We start from the raw sequence: 21,250 nt of genomic DNA, 5'->3' as shown, positions 1-21,250 counted from the left end.
ATGGGGGAAATGGCGAAAGAATGTGGTATGTAGTGACCTTTTCTTGAGCTTGGAGAAGAAATGGTCGGCGTGGAGGAGGTCGTATGATCTAGGGTAGGTGCTGAAGGACTCGCACCAGTCATGGTACATGCCGAACAGCCCTCGCTCGTAGATGATCGGCAGCGTGTCCGGCGAGTCCACCGACACCACGTTCATCACCCACACATTCATGTCCTTCAACGCTGCCGCGAACCTGATCAAGGAAGAAGATGACAATGCCATTGATGCGATGCGAGATGAGATGTTTGGATGAGAGTGGATTTTAAACTGTCGAGGGAATGTCCCCTTATTTACTTTTTTTCTTATAAATTCAATGCAAATAGTTGTAAAACATTATAAATTTTTTTTGATAATAATATAGAATATAACAACATCTATCAGTACATAAAAATCAAGTTAAATGCAACCTACAGATAAAAAATTCGGGTGTAATATCTCGATGAGTGAGCTGAGTTTGGATTTAAAATTTTGTGAAGTGATATATCTATATATCCTGTATGGGTGTTGTCAAAAAAATTTTAAGATTTTTTTTTATAATCGTTTGAATGGTTTTTTAAAATAAACTGGAGGGATCAAGATAGTTTCCAATCGTGTAGTGGTGTCGTACCCGCCGTAGACGGCTAGCTTGTCCATGACGTTCCTGACGTTGCTCCAGTCGATGCTGACGCCAGCGAGGTACGAGCTATTGACGACGTGGCCCCAGTGCCACATCCCATAACCACGGAGTCCGGCAGGGCGTACCTTCCTCCAGCCTACTACACTCTCTCGAAAGAAGAGAAGATTCATTTGCTGACATGTCTGAGTGGTATAAAGGTTCCATCTAGTTACTCATCAAAAATTAGGAGGTTTGTTTCACTTCAAGACCTTAAATTGATAGTAATGAAGTCGCATGATTGCCACGTTCTTATCACACAGCTTTTGGTGGGCAGGCGGTGCATGCACGCCCGCAGCGTGATGTTCCACGTGGCGTCGGGGTCATCGTCGGCGTCGCAGAGCGGCAGCTCCGTCTGCTGTAGCGAATTCTGTCCAATTCAAAAAAAAAAGAATTATATGTGACGCGGTAAAAAAAATCGAATCCTATTATATGTGACACAGTACTATATATCTCTATCCTCTCTATCTCTTTCTCTTCTCTACTACTTAAAAAATTGAAACGTTTCCGTCAGCCGTAATAACGAAAAAATGACGAAAAAAACTTTAAAACAAAGAAAAAAGAAAGTCCGATTCAATTTACTTCCGTCGTCCGTGAAAATCTTATCTTATCTTAATCTCAATCTTTCCGAGGGGACCGAGCGGCGCCCTCCGTTCCTGCCTGCGCGATGAAACGCCGGCCAAAGCAAAAAAAAAAACAAAATTGAGCAAAGGAATAAACTAGATTGAAGTTCCCAAAATTAAAAGAGGATAAACAATATTGAAACTCCCCAAACTCAAAAAGAGGGAATAAAATAAATTGAAATTTCCCGACAAAATTCCCCAAATTCGAAGGGCCCTAATTTCAGGTAAGAACCCTAAGAGTCAAAATCCAAATCAATTAAGATAAGGGTTTGGGTTACTTGCCGGACTTGAAGCCCCTAAGCTCACCGGAGCTTTCCGGGAAGGGCACCACCGCACCTTCACCCTCCTCACAGTCGCGTCGGGTTCCCCGTGCGCGCGCTATCCTGGAGCACCCCTTCACCGTCCCTTGCCGAAGACGGGAAGCGTCGGCTTGGCGTTGCCCCTCCCGCCGATGAGGTCCAGGCCGCTCGGCGCTCGTCGCCATTTGCGTGCCCGCCTAGCAGGACTGCCAACGCCATGGCACCAATTTGCGCCGCCCTCGGGTGCGCCCCCAGCTGGCGAAGCAGGAGCCGCTCGGCGGTCGTCACCGCACGCACGCACCAGCTCACCGGACCGCCATCGCCGCCTTCGCCGTCGTTCCGCTCGCTGGTCCCCGGAGAGAAATTGGATCAGGAGAGAGGGATTTGGGAGCTAGGGTTTTGCCCCTCTCTCCTGGTCGGCGCTTCATCCAGCGCGGGGACGATCGGAGCTGTGCATTAGATCGGATGGCTTAGATTCGCCCAACGTCGAGCTGCCGTCGCCGCTGATTACGCTACGCCCAATGGGCCGTGGAAGTGCATTGAGCCGTCCTCACATATGTGGGCTGCGCTCAGCTGCTCGGCTTGCGGGCCGTCGAATTAACTTGGCTCGCCGAAGATGGGCTCGTTGAAGTTTGGGCCAGCTTGGGAAGATCCGGGCCAAAAGAAAATTTGATCAACCAATGTGGCTCAGATTTTTTTAAATTAAAGTCCGTCGGATAAACTTCTAAGTAGGCTCGAAAAAATAAATCTAAAACTAAATCCTAAATCCTATACTAATTCATCAAATTAGACTCGGTTCTACCTATTTGTTCATATATCAAATTAGACTTGATTTTTACCGATTTGAGGTTTTCAAGGTGTCACACTATCAAAATGGTGTTTTTCCCGTTGCAACGCATGGGCACTATTGCTAGCAGAGTATAAAACTAAAAATAGTTTGAAAATAATTATCTATAAGCAACGATGACGAAGAAAGTTTGTGGAGAATTCGTACTTTTGAAGCATGGCAGGTGTTATTAGGTTGATATTACATATTTATATGTTTGTCAAATACAACCCACAATGCATACCACACACATTCCTGAAGGTTATATTTCTAGTTACTATGAATAAGGTAATGGCAGAGGTGACTATTGATATAATCATGCAATCTTAGGTCCCATAGACTTAGAATTTTCTTTAAGAACTGCCTTTCTCTGTGTTTCTTTACTGAGATTTTGCACAATGCTCTGAACAATACGGTACGGACTTGGTTGCTGGTGCTGATCAAATATTGGTCACATGGTGCTGTACACCGGGATATGTTTTGCTGTTGGTCCTCTTGCACGGCTATTAACAATCCTGAAGAGGATGATAGACAACCTTTTTTTTGAAAATTTCATTCCGAAATTATGGAATCCATTTGACAAATCAAAATAATATATAATCGCAACTTCACAAAGAGATAAAAAAACGCAAATTACATTGGTTACTAAAAAAGTACTATGACTTGAATGTAGAAGTTGATAACACATAACTAGCTTAGAGCGTTAGACACCCAGTTATGTTCGATCACTAAGCTAGCTTATGGTTCAATCGTGATATTGATGGTGGCATGGCTGGCAGTGCTGCCATTGACGTCGTCGTCATTGCTGACAGGGGCGACGATGCTGGTGTCCTTGGCGATGGGGGCGACGGTTGGCAGCTCAAGGTTCTTATCCTGCTTCTTGGGTGTGGTCCGGTAGTAGATGGCATAGAGGATGAGTTGCATGATAGCAAAGAGCACGCCAAGACCATTGGGGATGGTGATGAAGATGTCGAAGCGGATGAGCGCGTATAACGTCCAGCAAAGGCCGTTGAGGAAGCTCACCACCGATAGCAGCAACGGCATGTACTCCACGCTCTTCGTCTTCACAACCATGATGGTGAGTGGTGAGGAGTACATGATGGTGCCAAAGATGACGCAGAGGATACCGACGATCAAAGAGCGCCTCTGATGGGTGTGCGCGCCCAAAAGCACACCGACCGCTACCGCCGCCATGAAGAGAGCCTCCGTAGCGAGCACCACTCCCATTTTCTTCTTGTTCTTCTTGTCGGAGAAGAGGAAGAAGATGGTAAGGTAGACGGCCTCTATGACGAGGCTAATGCCGTTGATGGTGACGACGAGGATGCTGTTGGGATGGACGATAGGGAGGACGTAGAAGACCCAAAGCATATGCAATTGAGTAGCGTGGCCAGGTACGGGTCCGCCTTGAAGTTCTGCACATTCTTATTCTTGATGATCCGCCAGAAAATGGGCACCGGCGAGAGGAAGAGGCCAAAGGAGATGACGTTGCCGACGATGCCCACCACGTTGCGGATCAAGTCCGGGGACACCATCTCGCCGGCTGGTGGCGGCGGACGTCGATCGCCTTCCTGTTTGCTTGGTTTGCGCGCTGAAAATATTTCAGGCTGAAATTGCTCGCCTGATCGTACACGTAGCGGTTGGTGTTGGTTTGGTTGGTAGCTCGTTGAAGCGGCGTAGGGCTGGATTTATACACGTCGCGTACGTCCGAGGTACGCTCTGGAATCTGGATAGGGTCGGTGTCGGAGTCCCGGTGACGGGGAACAAAATTAGGAAAGCTCGTTCCGTGTCGGCCACCATTTCCGAGTCGGAATAAGTTCATCTGAGGTCCCTTAACTTATCAACGAATTCGATTTTCGTCCTTGAACCCCAAAACCAGATATAACGGGTCCCTCAACTATCAAAACCGGTGCATATAAGGTCCCTCGGCGGTTTAGATGGTGGTTTTGGCTGACGTGGCAGCTACGTGGCGAATTTGACTCGGTCACGTGGTGCTTACGTGGCAATTCGACCAAAAAATAATAATAAACCTTGTGGGGCCCACATATCAGTTTCATATACAAATTAATAAAAATGGTGGGACCCACGTGGGCCCCACAAGTCATTCTCACCCTCATCTTCTTCCTCCTGACCTCACCATCTGCGGCCCCGCCACCGTTTCCACCGTCCTCCACGCCGCTCACTGACCTCGACGGCGTCCTCGCTATGGGTGGTGGCGGGCGAGCTCCCGCTTCTCTCCACCTGCTTCCCCGCCGCCGCTGTCGAAGACGACGACGCCGATGGCGACGGGTTTGAGGAGGGCACCGGGCCACCGATGCGGCTATTGGGCGTCGGCGGCGCGGGAGCAGGGCGGTGGCGGCGCGCAGGGCCACAGGGTGCAAGCGGCGGTGGCGTCAAGGAGGGCGTCGGCGGCGCGCGGGGCCCCAGGGCGCAAGCGGTAGTGACTAGTGACTGGCGGCGGTGGCGCAGGAGCGGAGCGTCGGGACGCAAGCGGCGCCGTGGAGGAGGGCGTCGTCGGCGTCGGGCGCCCTTGATCTGGTCGGCCGCCAGCTTCCGGAAGCGAACGGTGAGCACGTCGCCATTTTCTCCTTCTCCCCTCTCCACGACTTCACAGGGATTGGAAACTGCTTGCTGCAGTTGCTGTTCGATTCTATTTCTACAATTCTACTCACGATACAATCCATTATTTCCCTCAGTAAATCCCGTTGAAATTTGAACAAAATTCAGTGCCAAAATGTTCGCTCACATCACACACGCTGCAGCATGACAAACAAATGTTCGCTCTACACACTTACGAACCACCGGATTTCGGCGGCGGCTGCTACGGCGACGGAGTGCAGATTCATCACCCTGACGAGGCTGCTACCGTCCTCGCCGTACCTGATGAGGTGGCCGTACATCCGCAGCCAGTGGTCGGAGGCCTCGTCGACGGTGCGGTAGGTCCAGATGTGTGGTCTGAGCCAGAGGCAGTCGACGTGCTCACCCCACGTGCCTCGTCTTCCATGCTGATAGTGGCTGCGGGGGGGTCTTCGTCCGGTGCTCCAGCCGCGGGCGAGGCTGACGCAGCCGCAGCCGCAGCCGGCACACGACGCCATCGAAGGTCCGTGACGTGCCTGTCGTCGGACCGGATACCGGCGACGCCGAGGCCGGGCAAGCACTCGACGAGGTTAGCCTCAGCTCGGTCACCGTTCCTGCCTCAGTGGTAACAGCCGAAGCAGGTAGAGGGGCTGGAGATCATCGAGGTCGCCACTGGCGAGCGGCTGTCCCGCCGGCTTCGTGCGCCGCCGCTCCGGCTGCCGTCGCCCCACTCCGCCCGCCGCCCAAGTCCACATCGTAGGAAAGAAGAGAGAGAGGGGATAGCAGGAAGAAGAGAGCAGTGAGGATGACATGTGGGGCCCACGTGGGTCCAACCTTTTTTTTTTGAAACTGACCATGTGGGCCCCACAATTTTATTATTTTTCTAGATCGAATTGCCACGTCAGCGCCACGTCAGATAAAGACCAAGTCAAAATAGCCACGTAAGCACCACGTCATCCAAAACCGCCCTCTAAACCGCCGGGGGACCTTATCTGCACCGGTTTTAATAGTTGAGGGACCCGTTGTATCTGGTTTTGGTGTTCAAGGACGAAAATCGGATTCGTTGACAAGTTAAGGGACCTCGGATGAACTTATTCCTTCCGAGTCTGAGCAGCGTACGGCCCATGGGCCATGGCCAAACGGACAGATCAGGGCCCGCTGGGCTAACTATGCGTGGGATGGAGGGAGTTCATGTTTCGCTCTTGTTCAGTTGTTTGTACGCCATTTGTTTCGGTTGAGGTCCCCAACTACCCATCGGTTGATCTAGTTTTATTATAAGCTGTAACGGCTTATTAGCGATTAAAAAAGATATGTAAGTAAAATTTTTTTGTATATATGTTCTTAGTGATCGAAAAGCCAAAGTAGAAAAAAATTATGTTGAAAAAGAATTAAAATCAAATTCAAAATTAAGTTTTAAAATTCAAATTTTGGCTTTGGCTTATAAGCCATAGGGCAAACAATAAGGCCATGTGATTTAACGAAAATGGTATTTTGCGGGCGCGTTGAGGGAGAATACTCCCCAGATCGACCCCAGTCCAGCCCTGCACGAGGCCTTTTTTTTTTTTTTGGCTGTCACCATTCTTGTAGGAGAGAACCCATTCTATACCATCGAGTTTGTTCGAGTCCAACGATTTGCCATCGACATTATATCTTTCTATAGTATACCAGCGACTTTTATCAATTGTTCTACGATATACCATTAAGTTGAGCCTTCTTTTTAAAAATACCTAAAATGCCCTTATAGACATATAAGGTTAACAATTGATTTATCCTATTAGAAGTTTCAGAAAAATATGAAAACTTTTACGTTGCCTCTATAAACAACATGGAAATTCGTATAGAAGTTTCAAGTTGTTACATTTCTATTTTTTATAAAAAAATATAACTTATTTGTTATATGTCATATAAAATACTTTTTATTGTTGTTTATAATATAAATCATATTTCATAAACTACATAAGGTATTTTTGTGGTATTATCTCTTTTATAAGCATATTTTCTCTCATATACGACATAAAAGTATTTTTTTTCTAAAAATTAAGTATCCAGAAAAAACTTGAAACTTGTATACAAACTTCTATGTTGTGTACATAGGCCACAGAAAAATTTTCATATTTTTGAGAAACTTCTAATAGAATAAATCAATTGTTAATTTTTTGTCTCTAGGGTATTTTGGGTATTTTTGAAAATAAGGCCCAACCAAATGGTGTATTATAGAACAAGGTGATAAAGTCGTTGGTATATTATAGAAAGAAACAATGTCGATGGCATATCATTGAACTCGGTATAGAATGGATTCTCTCTTCTTGTAGTGTTTATTATTGCTATTATTTGAACTAGAAGGTAGCCCGCGCATTCGCGCAGGCATTATTTTAGTTTGAAAATTTGTCCAATGTATAAATTCAAGTTCAAATTGAAAGTAAGATATTTTTTCCTTTTTCTAATTGAGCGTTCATCGGCACTCTCTTTTCCTAAGAAATTTGCAGAAACTTTGATTTCTAACGAATGTATTTTACTTGTAACATTAGGCTAGTGCTTTCTTAAGATTGGATGCTTGGGATTTTTGGTCAGTGTAGTGCTGAACTTCTAATACTTATAATTGATTGTCCGACTGGATTTAGATCGATCCTTTTGTGCCTTGTAAGCTGTATATACACGGACGAACACCGTCGCTAGATCGGACATGACGGATTTTTTTCCCTACAAACGGATGGGAGTTTGTGATAGAGATAGAGAATTGGACATATTCAATTTTTTTCGCTTTTTTTTACCGCGTCGATGGAATCGGATTCTTTTTTTTCGCCTGATTTTTTTTTTTCACGGACGACGGAAACATTTCTTATTTTTTTAATAGTAGAGATTAATAAAATACTTACCATTGGCCACCAAATGTGTGGCAGGGGAGAAGGAAAAAAATTAATGAGGGCAAGATTGAAATGTGTACCCTGGAACTTATAAGGGGATCTATGTTATGGGGGAAGCAGATCCTCCAACTTAACTATAGATGCAAGTCACTGACATGTGGATGTTATTTTGCTATGGCTTATATGTCATGGCTCAACTGCACAACAGTTAAGTTGTAGGATCCTTTCCTTATTTACATTATAGTGAGGAGCTACGATAGTAACGATAAAATCAGTTTGTGATTCAATAGCATGAACATTACATCTAAAAAGAGTAAATTGCATTCACAATGCATCAACTTGGTATGTTGCTGCAATTTGGTACAGGAATTAAAAAATGTGTGCTCTAGCGCAACGAGGTGTGTGCAATTTAGTGTAGGAACTTTATAAGTGAGCGTATAAGTGGAACAACTTGTAATGGGTGTGCGCTTTTGATACAACAAGTTAAGAAGTGATGCGACAACTTAATTATTACAAACATTTTTTAATACACGTTAAATTTTAAGTACTACTATTTTGTCAATATACTGTGTGTATTTTTAAGCATGTTTATAATTTCGTTCAGACAACTGAAAGTGAATTAAACTTTACTATGTAGAAAATATTATATTTCGGTTGAGATTTGAGAATATGAAGAAAAAAAATCAAACCAGATGTGCAAATAGGATGTGTAACGTAATTCTTAGAGATTGAATTCAAGATTATAAGGTAGTATCTGTAGGATTGCTATGTGATGACATATTGACATCGTGAAAAAAACTCAACTAGTATTTTTTAACCAAAACAACGTGTACCTAGCCAAGTTGTTGCAGCATAATACTAAATTACTAAGTTCTTGTACTATACCGTATCCTTTTACTGAGTTGTTGTATGGTGGTTCAATTTACTCTCAGCCTCATCGGATGGCCAAATGCTTTAGCTGATCAGCCATTTAAGTAAAATAAGCTAACCAATATGCATTGAAGTTTGGCTAAATTGGAGGTAGCTTTGGCTGATCAGACAAAGCATTTGGCCATCCGATGAGGCGCTCTCTAAACAATACTGTGGTGGCGTGTACAGTAGCTCTATCATCTCATCCGCCCATTCTAGAACTAATGGTATAAATGCATGACAACTAGCAAATGCACCGCGCTGTTCACCTCTACTGGTTCCGGATCCCATTTGCAGAAATCAAAACTGCTCTTCAAACGCTCAATTATGGTTTATGCTCTTGTGTGACTTAAGTGTACTTGTTAACAATATCACAAATTGCCGCGCAAACTAAATTGTCACTCACTATGCAAACTAAAAGTTGTTTACGTTTTGGGCTAAAGCAAAAAATAAATCAATTCACATGCCGGTAGCATGAGAAATATGGTGCGAGCGGAACAAATGAGCATTTCAGAATCAGGAAAAATCCCTGCCGCGGCTGCTAGACAATATACAGGACGAAATCAAGCTATGGAAGATATGTGGAACAACAAATATCACGAGATTATCTGCCTAGAACATTTTCATTGTTTTAGTAGTAGCTTCTTTCTCTCCCCTCTCTCTCTCTTTCACCATTTTGGTGATCTTGTAAATACTTTTTCATCCCCTACTTAATATAAGACCAGCTTTGCTGGCTTCGTTTTTTTTAAAAAAAAAGTTGTTTACGTTTTGGGCTATTCTGGCCTTGTTTTTCTTTTTTTTTCTTCAATAGAAAAGACAGGAACTATGTCCATCAATTAAGGGTGATCAAGATCCACATAAGAGCCAAATGTAGGCCGACTGGGATTTAAGATGACTGTTCAGGCCTTGTTGTCTCCAATAATTTGTCCCCAATTTGTTTCGTTCAATCTCGCTTGGAAAAGTTTGTATTAAGGATATTCTAGCCGATCACGTGTAATCAGCTGGAATATCCCTAATAGTTTGAACATGCCTCAATTCTACACAAACCTACTGAATTAACCATCTCTCTTTTGTAAAACTTGTATACAAAACTCAATTATGACATGTCTAATTTCTACTCAAATCTACCATCATTTTTTTATTACAACGTGCCACAATATTTGCCAAAACTCTTTTTCTGGTGCTAAGCACTACTAGCCATGATCATCAACTTCTTCCCTACTAGCTCGCCGTCGTCGCCGCCTTCTCGACTTCCTTGGGCCGCCACATCGTCTTCTCGGCGCAGAGCATCACCTCTCCCTGCTTGGACACCGTCATCCTCACCTCCCAGTGCAACGACCTCAGGATGCTCTCCACCTCCGCCGCCGTGTCGCGGCCGTCCCGCACGATCAGCTTCCCCTCCGGCCGCAGGATCCGGTCCACCTCGACCATCACCGGCAACAGCTTGCACCTGCACAAGGTGATAGAGAAGAGACACCATGGATGGCTAGCTCAGCTCTGAATGGGGGAAATGACGAAAGAATGTACTCCCTCCGTTCCACATTATAATTCGCTTTGACTTTTTTGGCCAAAAAAGTCAAAGCGAATTATAATGTGGAATGTAAGGAGTAGTATGTAGTGACCTTTTCTTGAGCTTGGAGAAGAGATGGTCGGCGTGGAGGAGGTCGTATGATCGAGGGTAGGTGCTGAAGGACTCGCACCAGTCGTGGTACATGCCAAACAGCCCTCGCTCATAGATGATCGGCAGCGTGTCCGCCGAGTCCACTGGCACCACGTTCATCACCCACACATTCATGTCCTTCAATGCCGCCGCGAACCTGATCGAGGAAGAAGATGACAATGTCATTGATGCGATGCGATGCAGGGTGTTTGGATGGGAGTGGATTTTAAACCGTTGAGGGGATGTCCCGTTATTTATCTTTTTTCTTTTAAATTCAATGTAAATAGTTGTAGAACATTCTAAAAAATTTAATAATGTAGAGTATAACAACATCTATCAGTACTTAAAAATCAAGTTAAATGCAACCCACAAATAAAAAATTCGGATGTGAACAGTACAATACTATTCATATGTTAAATTTAGTTTTTTAATATCTCAATGTTTCGGCTGAGTTTGGATTTAAAATTTTGTGAAGTGATATGTTGTATGAGTGTTATTAAAATTCTTTAAGATTTTTTTTATAATCGTTGGAATGTTTTTTTAAACAAACTCGAGGCATCAAAATAGTTTCCAATCGTGTAGTGGTGTCGTACCCGCCATACACGGCTCGCATGTCCATGACGTTCCTGACGTTGCTCCAGTCGATGCCGACGCCGGCGAGGTACGAGCTGTTGACGACGTGGTTCCAGTGCTCCTCGTCCGCCGCGAAGTCGTCTGGCGCCGGCTTGCCGTAGACGCCGACCTGGCTGTGCGACAGCCAGTAGGGCGCCGCCGACATCCGCTCCGGCCACAGCTCCGGCCACCGCGCGCCGCGGACGGACTTGTTGGTGGGCAGGCGGTGCATGCACGCCCGCAGCGTGATGTTCCACGCGGCGTTGGGGTCGTCGTCGGCGTCGCAGAGCGGCGGCTCCGGCTTCTCCCGGTTGCTGTAGCAGCCGTTGCTCGTCGGCTTCTTGAAGATCACCATGGCCGTCTCGTCCACGGTGTCGTTCGTCTTCTTCACCATCTTCCAGCACATGGACTTGGTGAGCGCCGCCATGTCTGCGTGCGGCGCAGCGCGGCGCGGCGAGGAGTAAGAGCGAGGCATATGAGATGAGAAGAATTAATGGGGGAGGGGAGCTCACCGTGCCAGATCTGGACGTCCTCCGGCGTCTTCCGGTAGACCGGCGTGGCGGACCAGACGAAGAGGCCGCCGGGGCGGAGGAGGCGGTTGACCTCGAGGAGGAGCTTGCCGCCCCAGATGTGCCATGGCACGCGGCAGCGCGCGCAGTGGACGGCGTCGTAGGCGCCGCCGGGGAAGGGGAGGCGCTTGGTGCCCATGACGGCGGAGATGGCCGGGATGCCGCGCTCCAGCGCGAACTGCACCTGCGCCTCGTGCTCGTCCTTGGGCGCCAGCGACATGGTGAGCGCGTCGCGGTCGAACAGGAAGCCGCCGAAGCTGGCCACGCCGCAGCCGACGTCGAGCACGACGCGGCTGCGCCGCCCCCACGCCACCGCCGGGACCGCCTCCTCGATCAGGTCGATGTAGTGCGCCGCGCCGTTTATGAACTGCGTCCCGCCGCCGGGGAACGTCAGGTGCTCGCCGGAGACCTTCACCCAGTTCTGGTGCCCCTTGTACGACGCCAGCTTGGTGTGCGGCACGTTGTGGTACCAGATCTTGTCGCGGCTGTACGGCCACGGGATCGGCCGCCGGTAGCCGCCGGGGAGCGGGACGAGGCACGTCGGCGCCGCGGCGGGGCAGTGTCGCTCACGGTGCTCGTAGTGCTTGGTCGTCTTGAGCTTCTTGATCGCCGCCTCGTTGTCCAGGCACGGGATGTAGTCCTCGCCGGTGCTCACGTTGCAGAGCTTCCACCCGTGCGCCACCGCCACCGCCGCCGCCGCCGCCGTGTCGCTGCCGTTGCTCTTGTTCTTGTTTCTGTCGCGCGCCTTCTTCTCGGCGCTCGACTCCGACGCCTGCGTCGGGAACGAGCCGTTCTGCGCCACCGCCGACGCCGTCTCGTTCAGCAGCTCAGCCTGGCCGCTCGGGAGGAGCTCCTGCTCCGCCGCCGGATTGATCTTTTCGGTGGCGGCGGCGGCGGCGGCGGCGCTGTTCGCCGGCGCGTCGTCCTCTGTTGTTTGGGAGACTGTGCCATTGCTGCTGTCCACGGCTGCGAGTGTCGTCGTCGTCGTCGTCGTCGTGTTCGAGTCGTCGTTCATGTCGCTGATAGTTTGGTTGTTCGATGACGCGCCGGTGGCCGTGTCGTCGTCGGTGGTTTGCGCCTCGCCGCCGCCGCCGCCGTCGTCGCCATTGGTGGGAACTTGTTCGGAGCTCTTCTCCGTGACCTTGCCGTCCTCTGCCACCGTCTCGACGCCGTCCATCTTCCCGTTCTCGTCGTCGAATGACGTCTGGTTCTTCGACGGCGTGCCGCCGTCGCCGGTCGCCTTCGCGTCGGTGGGCGTATCGTCGGAGCTCTTGTCAGCCTTAGTCTCGGTGGAAGCCTCATCGGCGTTCTCGCCGGCGTCCTTGGTGTCCCTGGGCTCCTCCGCCGTGCTGTTCTTTTTCCCCTTCGTGTCCGTCGACGGCGCCTCGTCGGCATCGCCGCTGGCTTGGTCGCCGGTGTCCTTGCCGTCGGTTGGCGCATCGTCGGCGCTCTGCTTGTCGGGATCTTCTGGGCTCACCACCTCGCCGCCCTCCGTCTTGCCGTTCTCGTCGGAGAATGTCTGGTTCTTCGACGTCGTCGTCGTCTCGCCGTCGCCTACCTTGTCGCCGGCGGGCTTGCCGGACTCCCCCGCCCCCGTGCCTCCGGTGGTGGTCTTGGCGACCGCATCCGTCGCCGTTTGCGTGTCAACGCCGCCGCCTTTCACGCCGGTGTCCCCGACGTCGTCCGTCGTCTTCGCCGTGTCGCCGGCATCTTGGACTTTCTTGCCAACGTCGTCGGCTGCCTCGTCCGTAGTTCGCGGCGTGTCGCCGCCATCGCCGCCGCCGCCGCGACCCTTGACGCCGTCGGTGACGTCGATGGACGACGCGTCGTCCTCCTTGACCACCGCCGGCGGCTTGTCCTCCGGCGACACGGCCATCGGGACGTTTCCCGTCGACGACATCATCCACGCGCCGACGAGGCAGAGCGCCACGAACAGGACGATGGTCGCCGTCGAGCAGGACGACGGCGAAGAACGGCGTCCTCCGCCGCCGCCGCCGCCGTTGCCATCCAGCCGCTGGTACCGATCCCGATCAAACAACGGCATCTTGTGACAGGCTCACAGCTAGCTCATGCAGTAGGCACTTCACACTCTCTGCACATTCACACAGGAAAGGCTTATTAGCCTCTTATTTTGGAGTGAACAAATTATGTGTAAATTGATCTGGGATTTGAAATCCAAATTCCACATCAGTAACAATCTAATCACACTGATCAATATAGCATATTATTACTCCAGTAAGAAACTGTCTGAGTATCTTATTTAGACAGTTTATTTGTTTATGTTATGTGGACAGAGACACTGTCTGAAATGTTGCAAATGCTAATGACAAGAAACAATAATGGAATTCCTGTTTACAGATCAGATTGTTTGGGTTATTACTACCTACATTATACAAAAGAAGGTGATCTATTAGTTAAACATGCGCCAAAATTCAACAAAATTAAGCACAAATGAAACGAACATCCTAGCATAATTAGCAACCAAGAAACAGTACAACAAAACAACATCCTGGATTGAAACTGACCTGATGAGTGATGAATTGAACACACTCAAAAAAATCTCCAAATCAATTGATCCTCAAACCAATCGAACGGTTGCGAAAGCGAGATCAAATATGCACCATTACTTATATATGCAGCTAGCAGCCACAGTACTAGATCGATCTCGAGCTGTTGCTTTGCTTGGGAGAAGAGAAGAAGAAGAAGAAGTGAAGTAGAGAGAGAAAGTGAGGCAGATGAAGAGAGAGAGAAATTCAAAATGCAATCTACCCCGTTTCTATTTCCCAACAAGAAGCAACCGGGGCATGGACGCATGCGTCGTCTCCTTGTTCCTCTCGTTGGCTAATCTTTTATTAGCGCGGGGAGTTTGTGTTAAGGGAGGATTACGCGGGAAGCGAGGAGAAAATGGGGTGACGTCCACGAACACCACTCTCTCCGGGTTTTTGGCGCCATCACCATGCAAAATTGCAAACTATGCAGAAATGGATCGAATTAATTAATTAGCTGGATCAAATCAATGGGAAATTAAAGAGAAGTTTTCATTCACGAACAAGGGTCGAGTGCTTCTCAAATTTTGGCGATTGAATGGGGAATATTTCTTATATATGGCCACATTTGAAACGCAGGATATAATAAACACAAAAAGAAATTAGAAAAAATGCAGGAATTGAAGGGGTGTGTTTCTTTTATCTTACAGGAATGAAAAACAAATGAAAAATGAAGATAATCCCTTCAATAACAGAAAACAAACAAAGAAAAAGGTTTCCAAAATTGTTGGACGTCTTCTTCTTTTTTCCTATGAAATTGGCTATAGAAATGCAATCCTATGAAAAATTTCCATTCCCTTCTTACGAACATATAAAAATTCCTTAGAAAACTGAATCCTCCAAAATTTGTAAAGCAATCCTCCAATTCGAAGGGACCTTAGAGTAAAGATATATCGTTGTTGAGATATGAAAGTAGGTGTAAACATAATTATATTTTTGGAACGGACGAATACATTGCTGGAAATTCCATGGTGCAGGATGAAAGATGCATGTACTTACTGGTGAAGTGTAGCTGACTCTACAGGAGTTGACGCGTCAAGGGGAAGCTTGGCTGGCTAATCCTTTCCATGCATTATATACCGTTTTCTTTTTCATGCTTCTTATACACTTCGTGTGCAACTAATTAATAGAGAGTAAATTTCATAAAACTGCAACTTTAGTGACAAAACTATCAGTTTGCTGCAACATTAGCGACATGTTTCAGTTTGCTGCGACAATAGTGTGGGAAATTATCACAAAACTGCAACTTTTACGTTATATGCTGCTACAGTACTAGTTTTGTCACTAAAGTTATAGTTTTTGGAAATTTACTCATTAATAAATCCGCTGGTTAGGAGTAAGCATGCAAAAGTTGTTCTTCCACCTGTTGCAACATGCTAACATATCCTGTTTTTCTTTAGCAAGAGAGAGCAACGACTTTCAGCCTCAAAATTGCTTGCTCATAGTCATTGCATCACCAAACTTTAAGCATCTACGGTTTAAATAAATACTAAAATGGAAAAATAATAAGACAAACAAATTAATTATCCACACGATCTTGACAACTATACACTGAAAAAGTTTTGAGGTTTTAGTCTTCATGACGATACCTCCAACTTCCTAAGGAGTAAAATTCGTGTGCTCGTCGCTAGATGCAATCAACAAAGATTATATAAAGGGATTTCACCAAATCTCAGGTATTATTCTCAACTAACCTCGTTAAGACCACCACAGCAAGCAAAAATAAGTCTTGGAGCTCTACTCACTTATTGGTGGAACATCTGGTTAGGGAGGAATTGGAGGATTTAGATCAGCGAGCCCGTCGTAAAAGCTGTGTTATTTAACCCTTGTAACCTCTCAAGTCTCAAAAGTTGTAACCTCATCTATTCTCCATTTTCCCTAAACCTTTTGTATTATCTGACTTTTACTCTTTCTCAGTTATATCCGGCAGAGCACTTGTCATTGTTGGTTTCAGAAAAAGATAATGTATTAGAAAAGGGAAAGCGACCAATTTGATTCTATTGCAAAAACAAGCAATTAAAGCCTAGACATGGAGTTTTCATCCTATGGAAAAAAAATACAATAGCTCTACCACAATATTTAATCCAATCCTATGGATGCACATGGTCATTATAATTTCAAAGTCTAGTTTAAATCATATTTCATATTTGTAACCTAAAGTAAAAATTCCATGCAACTGGACTCCCAAAATTATTTCCAACAGATTATTCAGCATCGATATCAAAATCAGTAATGTGAGCTATGACTGTGTGACAGAAACCCACGGTTCATCTTTCCAATTGAGCACGGAATCCTGACTCCTAGCAGTTTGAATGATTTTCTCCAAATTTTGGTCAAATTTACTGTTTTAATTTTGAATTCTCAAAAACCATTTAATAATTAACTCGCACTCCACTTTTATCCAACATCAAAACCTTCAAAAGTTTACAATTTTTGTACATTTTTATCGCAAACGTGAACCCTGTAGAGTGCAGACACGATTCTCGCGTGTTTACTTTTCTACTTCTTCTGTCCTAAAAATATATATGGTACTCTCTTCGTTTTTAGTATACGACGCCGTTGACTTTTTAAGATACGTTAGACCATTAGTCTTATTAAAAAAATATAATTATTATTTATTTTATTGTGACTTGATTTATCGTTAAATGTTTTTTTAAGTATGACTTAAATTTTTTATATTTGCACATAAATTTTGAATAAGACGAATGTTCAAATGTTTATCAAAATATCAACGGCGTCATATATTGAAAAATGAGCAGTATGAGATTTAACATATTTTAGTACTATATAGATTTGAATAGATCTTTCTTCATATTTATATAGTATCAAATCTTTTATTATAGGTTGCTATATATTCTACAACAAAAGATTTAATCTTCCCAAACTCAAACAAACGGAAAAAAAGAAGCAAACCACTCCCCAAACGGCCAAACCCCCCCCCCCCCCCCCAAACCCTTCCTCTCCCCTCGACTCCGGCGCCGACATGGCCGTCGTGCACCGCATCCTCCGCCGCGGGCTCTCCGCCGCCTCTCCCCTCCCTTCTCTCCGCGGCCTCCTCCTCGTCTCCCCTCAGGTACCACCTATTCACGCTCCCCTCGGCGTCCATTACCCGCGCCGGCGCACGGTTTCTTGATTTTTTTTATCGGTGATGTTTCTTTCGCTTTCCCCGCGAAGGAGCTCGGCAGGCGTCCGGCGAGCTCGTCGTCGTCGGCGGCGGCGGCTGCGGGGGACGTGGAGGCTGAGCTGCGCGCCGCGCGGGAGGACGTCAGGCAGCTGCTCAAGTCCAACCCCTGCCATCCCATCCTGGTACCCTGTACAAAAATTTTTAGATTATCTGTCTAGCTGTCAAATTTTGCATCTGTAAACAAGTTCGTTATCACTGTGATATGTAGTGAACTAGTGCTAACAATATGGTCTATGTGATTGCGTGTTTAGTTAACTGGTAGATTATGCTGTTCGAACCAATAATTTTAGACTTTGAGGGGATGACTGATGAGGAATAGCTATTTTTTTTTAGTATTCGCTATATTTGCGTGGTTCATGGTTGTGCATCTTCTTGATCAAACATGCATATTTATGACATGTCTGCTGAGTTACCATTGGTTTCAGGTTCGGTTAGGGTGGCATGACGCTGGCACTTACGATAAGAACATCACTGAATGGCCAAAGTGTGGTGGTGCGAATGGTAGCTTGAGATTTGGAGTTGAGTTAGTACATGCAGCTAACAAAGGTAGTGGCGCGTCTGGTCCATTAAGTATCAGTTGGTTCCTGATGCATATATGATGATTCTTACAGTAGTTCTCTGCTGCAGGTCTTCTGAAGGCGTTATTCTTGGTCATTCCCATCAAGAGCAAGTATGCAGGTGTCACTTATGCAGATATATTTCAACTTGCCAGTGCTACAGCCATTGAGGTCCTTCTGGCACTTCTAATCTAATCTAATGATATCTATCATTCAAATAGTTCTTCCTTATTTAGTGGTGATATGACTGCTTTGGCTTTCGCATTTCAGGAAGCCGGTGGCCCCAAGATCCCCATGATCTATGGAAGGGCTGATGTTGCTGATGGTGAAGAATGCCCACCTGAGGGGAGACTTCCTGGTCAGTAACTTTTAGGTTCTGTAGACCAAATTTGTTCATAACCATGATTTGTCGTCTATAAACAAAACTATAATGCTGTCCCTTTAGTGTCATGTCATACCGATCTCAAGTTACTATTGCAGTGGGTCATCATCTTACAACTTCATTTCCCAGATGCTACTTTCTTCTAATTCATTAAACTTAGAATATTGATATGTTCTAGAGCATTGAAATTTAATTGATATGCGTTTCAAAACACAGAAATAAACTTACAAATTTACTCTATTTGTCCTCTCCTTTTATCTCAATTTACGAGTTACATGCAATGCAACTGAGATACCTGATTGATGTAATCCTTTTCAAGCTTGTACACCTCTCACTTTAAGGAACCACCCATATCAAAATCTTTATTTGTCTGTTGTATGTACTCACACCAAAGTATGTTAACGTAGTGTCAATAATAGAGGACATAAATATAATTGTAAATTTTTTCTTGCTACTAACTCATTGTAGGTGGCCTGTTATTTTTAAACAGATAATGGTCTGCCTATAATAGGTTGTTGCATTCCTGGTAATGTTTCCCAGGTCCAACTTATTTAGAAGGTTTAGGCAGGGTACCTTATTCATGTATCTGTGGATTTTAGTTTGTGAAATACCAAAATTGGTGTGAACAGACTAAAAAAAAAAGAAAGAAACAAGTTATGAAATATTGCTACTGTGAGCTCTATAATCTGGTGTAATCACATTTTGGATACGCAAATGTGCAAGAAAAATTACTCCAGTTACAATTTAAGGAAAATTTAAAGCTGCCCATGCTGCGCAGAATAAAAATCAGGCATGTGATCGTGCTTTGCCTGTGAAACTGATGAAATATTGCTTCCCTAGTCTTGCTGCAATTTCAGCTGTTTGGTTTTTGTAATCACATGGCATTGATATATTTCCTGCTCTGTCGTATACTGACGATGATCTAATCCTCTTTCCTTTTAATGTTGTTTCTGTTGGTACAATGTTGTTCCCTGCATTTTACATTTCCACCCTTTCAGCTGCTGACCCACCTTCACCTGCTGAACACTTGCGAGAAGTATTCTACAGAATGGGCCTGAGTGACAAGGTACTTGCAAACTGGTTGATTCAATATTCCAAACAACTTTTCTGGGGGGTTTGCATTGGCTAGTCTCATCTGTTTCGCGATCTGCAGGAAATTGTTGCGTTGTCAGGAGCTCATACACTTGGTCGAGCTAGACCAGAGCGTAGTGGATGGGGTAAACCAGAAACAAAATACACTGTATGTAACTTACAGCAGTTGGTATTGTTCTGATTTTAAGAACACCTTGTCCATTGATGCATTTTCGAGTATTGCATGCTATTTAGTTATTACTATTTTTAGATTAGCACACCTTCATGAAGTTCTTCTGATGGTGAATTTGTTCTTCTGATGGTGAATTTGTTATCTGGCTAATTGATTATTTTTCTTGACTGGCAAAGGAAAATGGGCCTGGTGCTCCTGGAGGGCAATCTTGGACATCTGAGTGGCTCAAGTTTGACAACAGCTACTTCAAGGTAGGATGCACAATTTTCTATATTAATACTAAGCATTATAGCAGTAATAGAACTTATGCAAGTCTGCATACATATTCAGGAAATCAAAGAACGCCGAGATGAGGATCTTCTAGTTCTCCCTACTGATGCTGTGCTCTTTGAGGACTCATCATTCAAGGTTAGTGAAGTTGCTCATCAGCTAGTGTTGTAAAGAATTGCAAATCAAAAGTGATGCTCTAAATTTTTTTCTTTTTTTGCTTGCTTGTCATGCCTGAAGATCCATGCTGAAAAGTATGCTGAGGATCAGGATGCATTTTTCGAAGACTATGCTGAAGCTCATGCCAAACTGAGCAATCTTGGGGCAAAGTTTGATCCTCCAAAGGTAAATGAGATTAAAGACTTCCTCACTTCCATTATTGGAATGGAGAAAATGTCCAGTCAACTTGACTTGCTTATTATCGCTGAAATGGCACAGGGTATTTCACTTGAATAGCTGGCGTCAGCTGCCGATGAACTGCATTTTGGCGAGTGATAAACAAGATAATACCTTGTTTGTTCTTGCTACTATAGAGCATATTCTGGTTTTACTACCCATCCAGAAATTTAACTTATTGTAAATGTGATGCTGGTGCTGTGTATTGAGCTGTGTTACTGCTTGCCATCTTATCTATTGTACTATATTATAAAGATAGCTCGAAAAAGAGCAACCAAATTTGTTCAGGTCAACAATTAGATGCATCACAACCTCAGTTAGATAATACTAGGTTTTTATATAACGAAGATAGTAATGTGAATTGTGAGTTCCTACATTATTTCTAACATACTTATTTAGCATTAAGATCAAACTATAGTTGCGAGTTGTGAGTTGTGACACCCAACATGCTAGCACGGGTTCCTTCGGTTTCTCATGGAGGAGGAAGATTTGTATTGTACGCGAAATGAGAAAGCTCATTAGTATATGATTAATTATCTTAAAAAAATTAAATATTAACTATTATAAACTTGAAAAAATAGATTTATTTGTTTTTTAAACAACTTCCATATATATAATTATTTTTTTAAAAGAAAGTAACATTTAACCGTTTGAAAAACGTGCTAATAAAAACGAGAAAATTGAAGTTTGAACTTAAGAAAAAGAAGAGGCCTAAATAACTCAACCTAAATACTCCCTCCTTGACGCCGTTGACTTTTTTAAATATGTTTGACCATTCGTCTTATTCAAAAACTTCTGTGAAATGTGTAAAACTATATGTATACATAAAAATATATTTAACAATAAATCAAATGACGGGAAAAGAATTAATAATTACTTAATTTTTTTAAATAAGATTAATGGTTAAATATTTTTAAAAAAGTCAACGGTGTCGAAAATTTTGGGATGGAGGGAGTATGTGTCTTCCACTCTTCTCCCCCCCAATCAAACGAACTAGTTAAAGAATTCCAAAAAAAAAACACACACA

General features: G+C 45.0%; 3 protein-coding genes across 4 annotated transcripts; 1 reads left to right on the top strand and 2 right to left on the bottom strand.

Annotated features, from left to right (window-relative positions):
* Positions 1–3,177: 3,177 nt before the first annotated feature.
* On the bottom strand, positions 3,178–3,971 carry LOC107276631 (bidirectional sugar transporter SWEET7c). Its single transcript, XM_015763671.1, has 2 exons — positions 3,835–3,971; positions 3,178–3,763 (listed from the first exon to the last, which is right to left on the bottom strand). Exons 1-2 carry the CDS (start codon positions 3,969–3,971, stop codon positions 3,178–3,180), a joined length of 723 nt encoding a protein of 240 aa, XP_015619157.1.
* Positions 3,972–9,821: 5,850 nt separating this feature from the next.
* LOC9271134 (probable methyltransferase PMT26) lies at positions 9,822–14,434 on the bottom strand. Its single transcript, XM_066306543.1, has 5 exons — positions 14,153–14,434; positions 11,571–13,719; positions 11,040–11,487; positions 10,409–10,603; positions 9,822–10,236 (listed from the first exon to the last, which is right to left on the bottom strand). Exons 2-5 carry the CDS (start codon positions 13,669–13,671, stop codon positions 10,008–10,010), a joined length of 2,973 nt encoding a protein of 990 aa, XP_066162640.1. The 5' UTR covers positions 13,672–13,719; positions 14,153–14,434; the 3' UTR covers positions 9,822–10,007.
* Positions 14,435–17,106: 2,672 nt separating this feature from the next.
* On the top strand, positions 17,107–20,597 carry LOC4351664 (probable L-ascorbate peroxidase 5, chloroplastic). Of its 2 annotated transcripts, none has more exons than NM_001423353.1 (11): positions 17,107–17,246; positions 17,348–17,479; positions 17,783–17,903; positions 17,985–18,085; positions 18,185–18,272; positions 19,295–19,362; positions 19,450–19,536; positions 19,737–19,811; positions 19,891–19,968; positions 20,068–20,172; positions 20,266–20,597. In NM_001423353.1, the coding sequence occupies exons 1-11, from the start codon at positions 17,157–17,159 to the stop codon at positions 20,281–20,283; spliced, it is 963 nt and encodes a 320-aa protein (NP_001410282.1). In that variant the 5' UTR covers positions 17,107–17,156; the 3' UTR covers positions 20,284–20,597. The 2 variants fall into 2 exon arrangements, with proteins under 2 accessions (NP_001410282.1, XP_015618475.1); XM_015762989.3 differs by having other exon boundaries at positions 17,123–17,246; positions 19,450–19,557; positions 20,266–20,519.
* The last annotated feature ends 653 nt before the right edge of the window (positions 20,598–21,250 follow it).

The sequence above is a fragment of the Oryza sativa genome, chromosome 12 (genome assembly GCF_034140825.1).
Source record: "Oryza sativa Japonica Group chromosome 12, ASM3414082v1".
In the NCBI taxonomy this organism is placed as follows: Eukaryota; Viridiplantae; Streptophyta; class Magnoliopsida; order Poales; family Poaceae; genus Oryza; species Oryza sativa.
This window is presented reverse-complemented; position numbering and strand designations above follow the sequence as displayed.

Bases quoted from the DNA above. Each gene is read 5' to 3' on its own strand.
- LOC9271134 (XM_066306543.1), bottom strand. From the start codon at position 13,671: ATGCCGTTGTTTGATCGGGATCGGTACCAGCGGCTGGATGGCAACGGC. The intron at 11,488-11,570 runs GTGAGCTCCCCT...CGCCGCACGCAG, and splicing joins GGACGTCCAGATCTGGCACG to ACATGGCGGCGCTCACCAAG. The intron at 10,237-10,408 runs GTCACTACATAC...CACCTTGTGCAG, and splicing joins TTCTCCAAGCTCAAGAAAAG to GTGCAAGCTGTTGCCGGTGA.
- LOC4351664 (XM_015762989.3), top strand. From the start codon at position 17,157: ATGGCCGTCGTGCACCGCATCCTCCGCCGCGGGCTCTCCGCCGCCTCT. The intron at 17,904-17,984 runs GTAGTGGCGCGT...TCTCTGCTGCAG, and splicing joins AGTACATGCAGCTAACAAAG to GTCTTCTGAAGGCGTTATTC. The intron at 19,812-19,890 runs GTAGGATGCACA...ATACATATTCAG, and splicing joins TTGACAACAGCTACTTCAAG to GAAATCAAAGAACGCCGAGA.
- LOC107276631 (XM_015763671.1), bottom strand. From the start codon at position 3,971: ATGGTGTCCCCGGACTTGATCCGCAACGTGGTGGGCATCGTCGGCAAC. The intron at 3,764-3,834 runs GTACCTGGCCAC...CCATCCCAACAG, and splicing joins CAGAACTTCAAGGCGGACCC to CATCCTCGTCGTCACCATCA.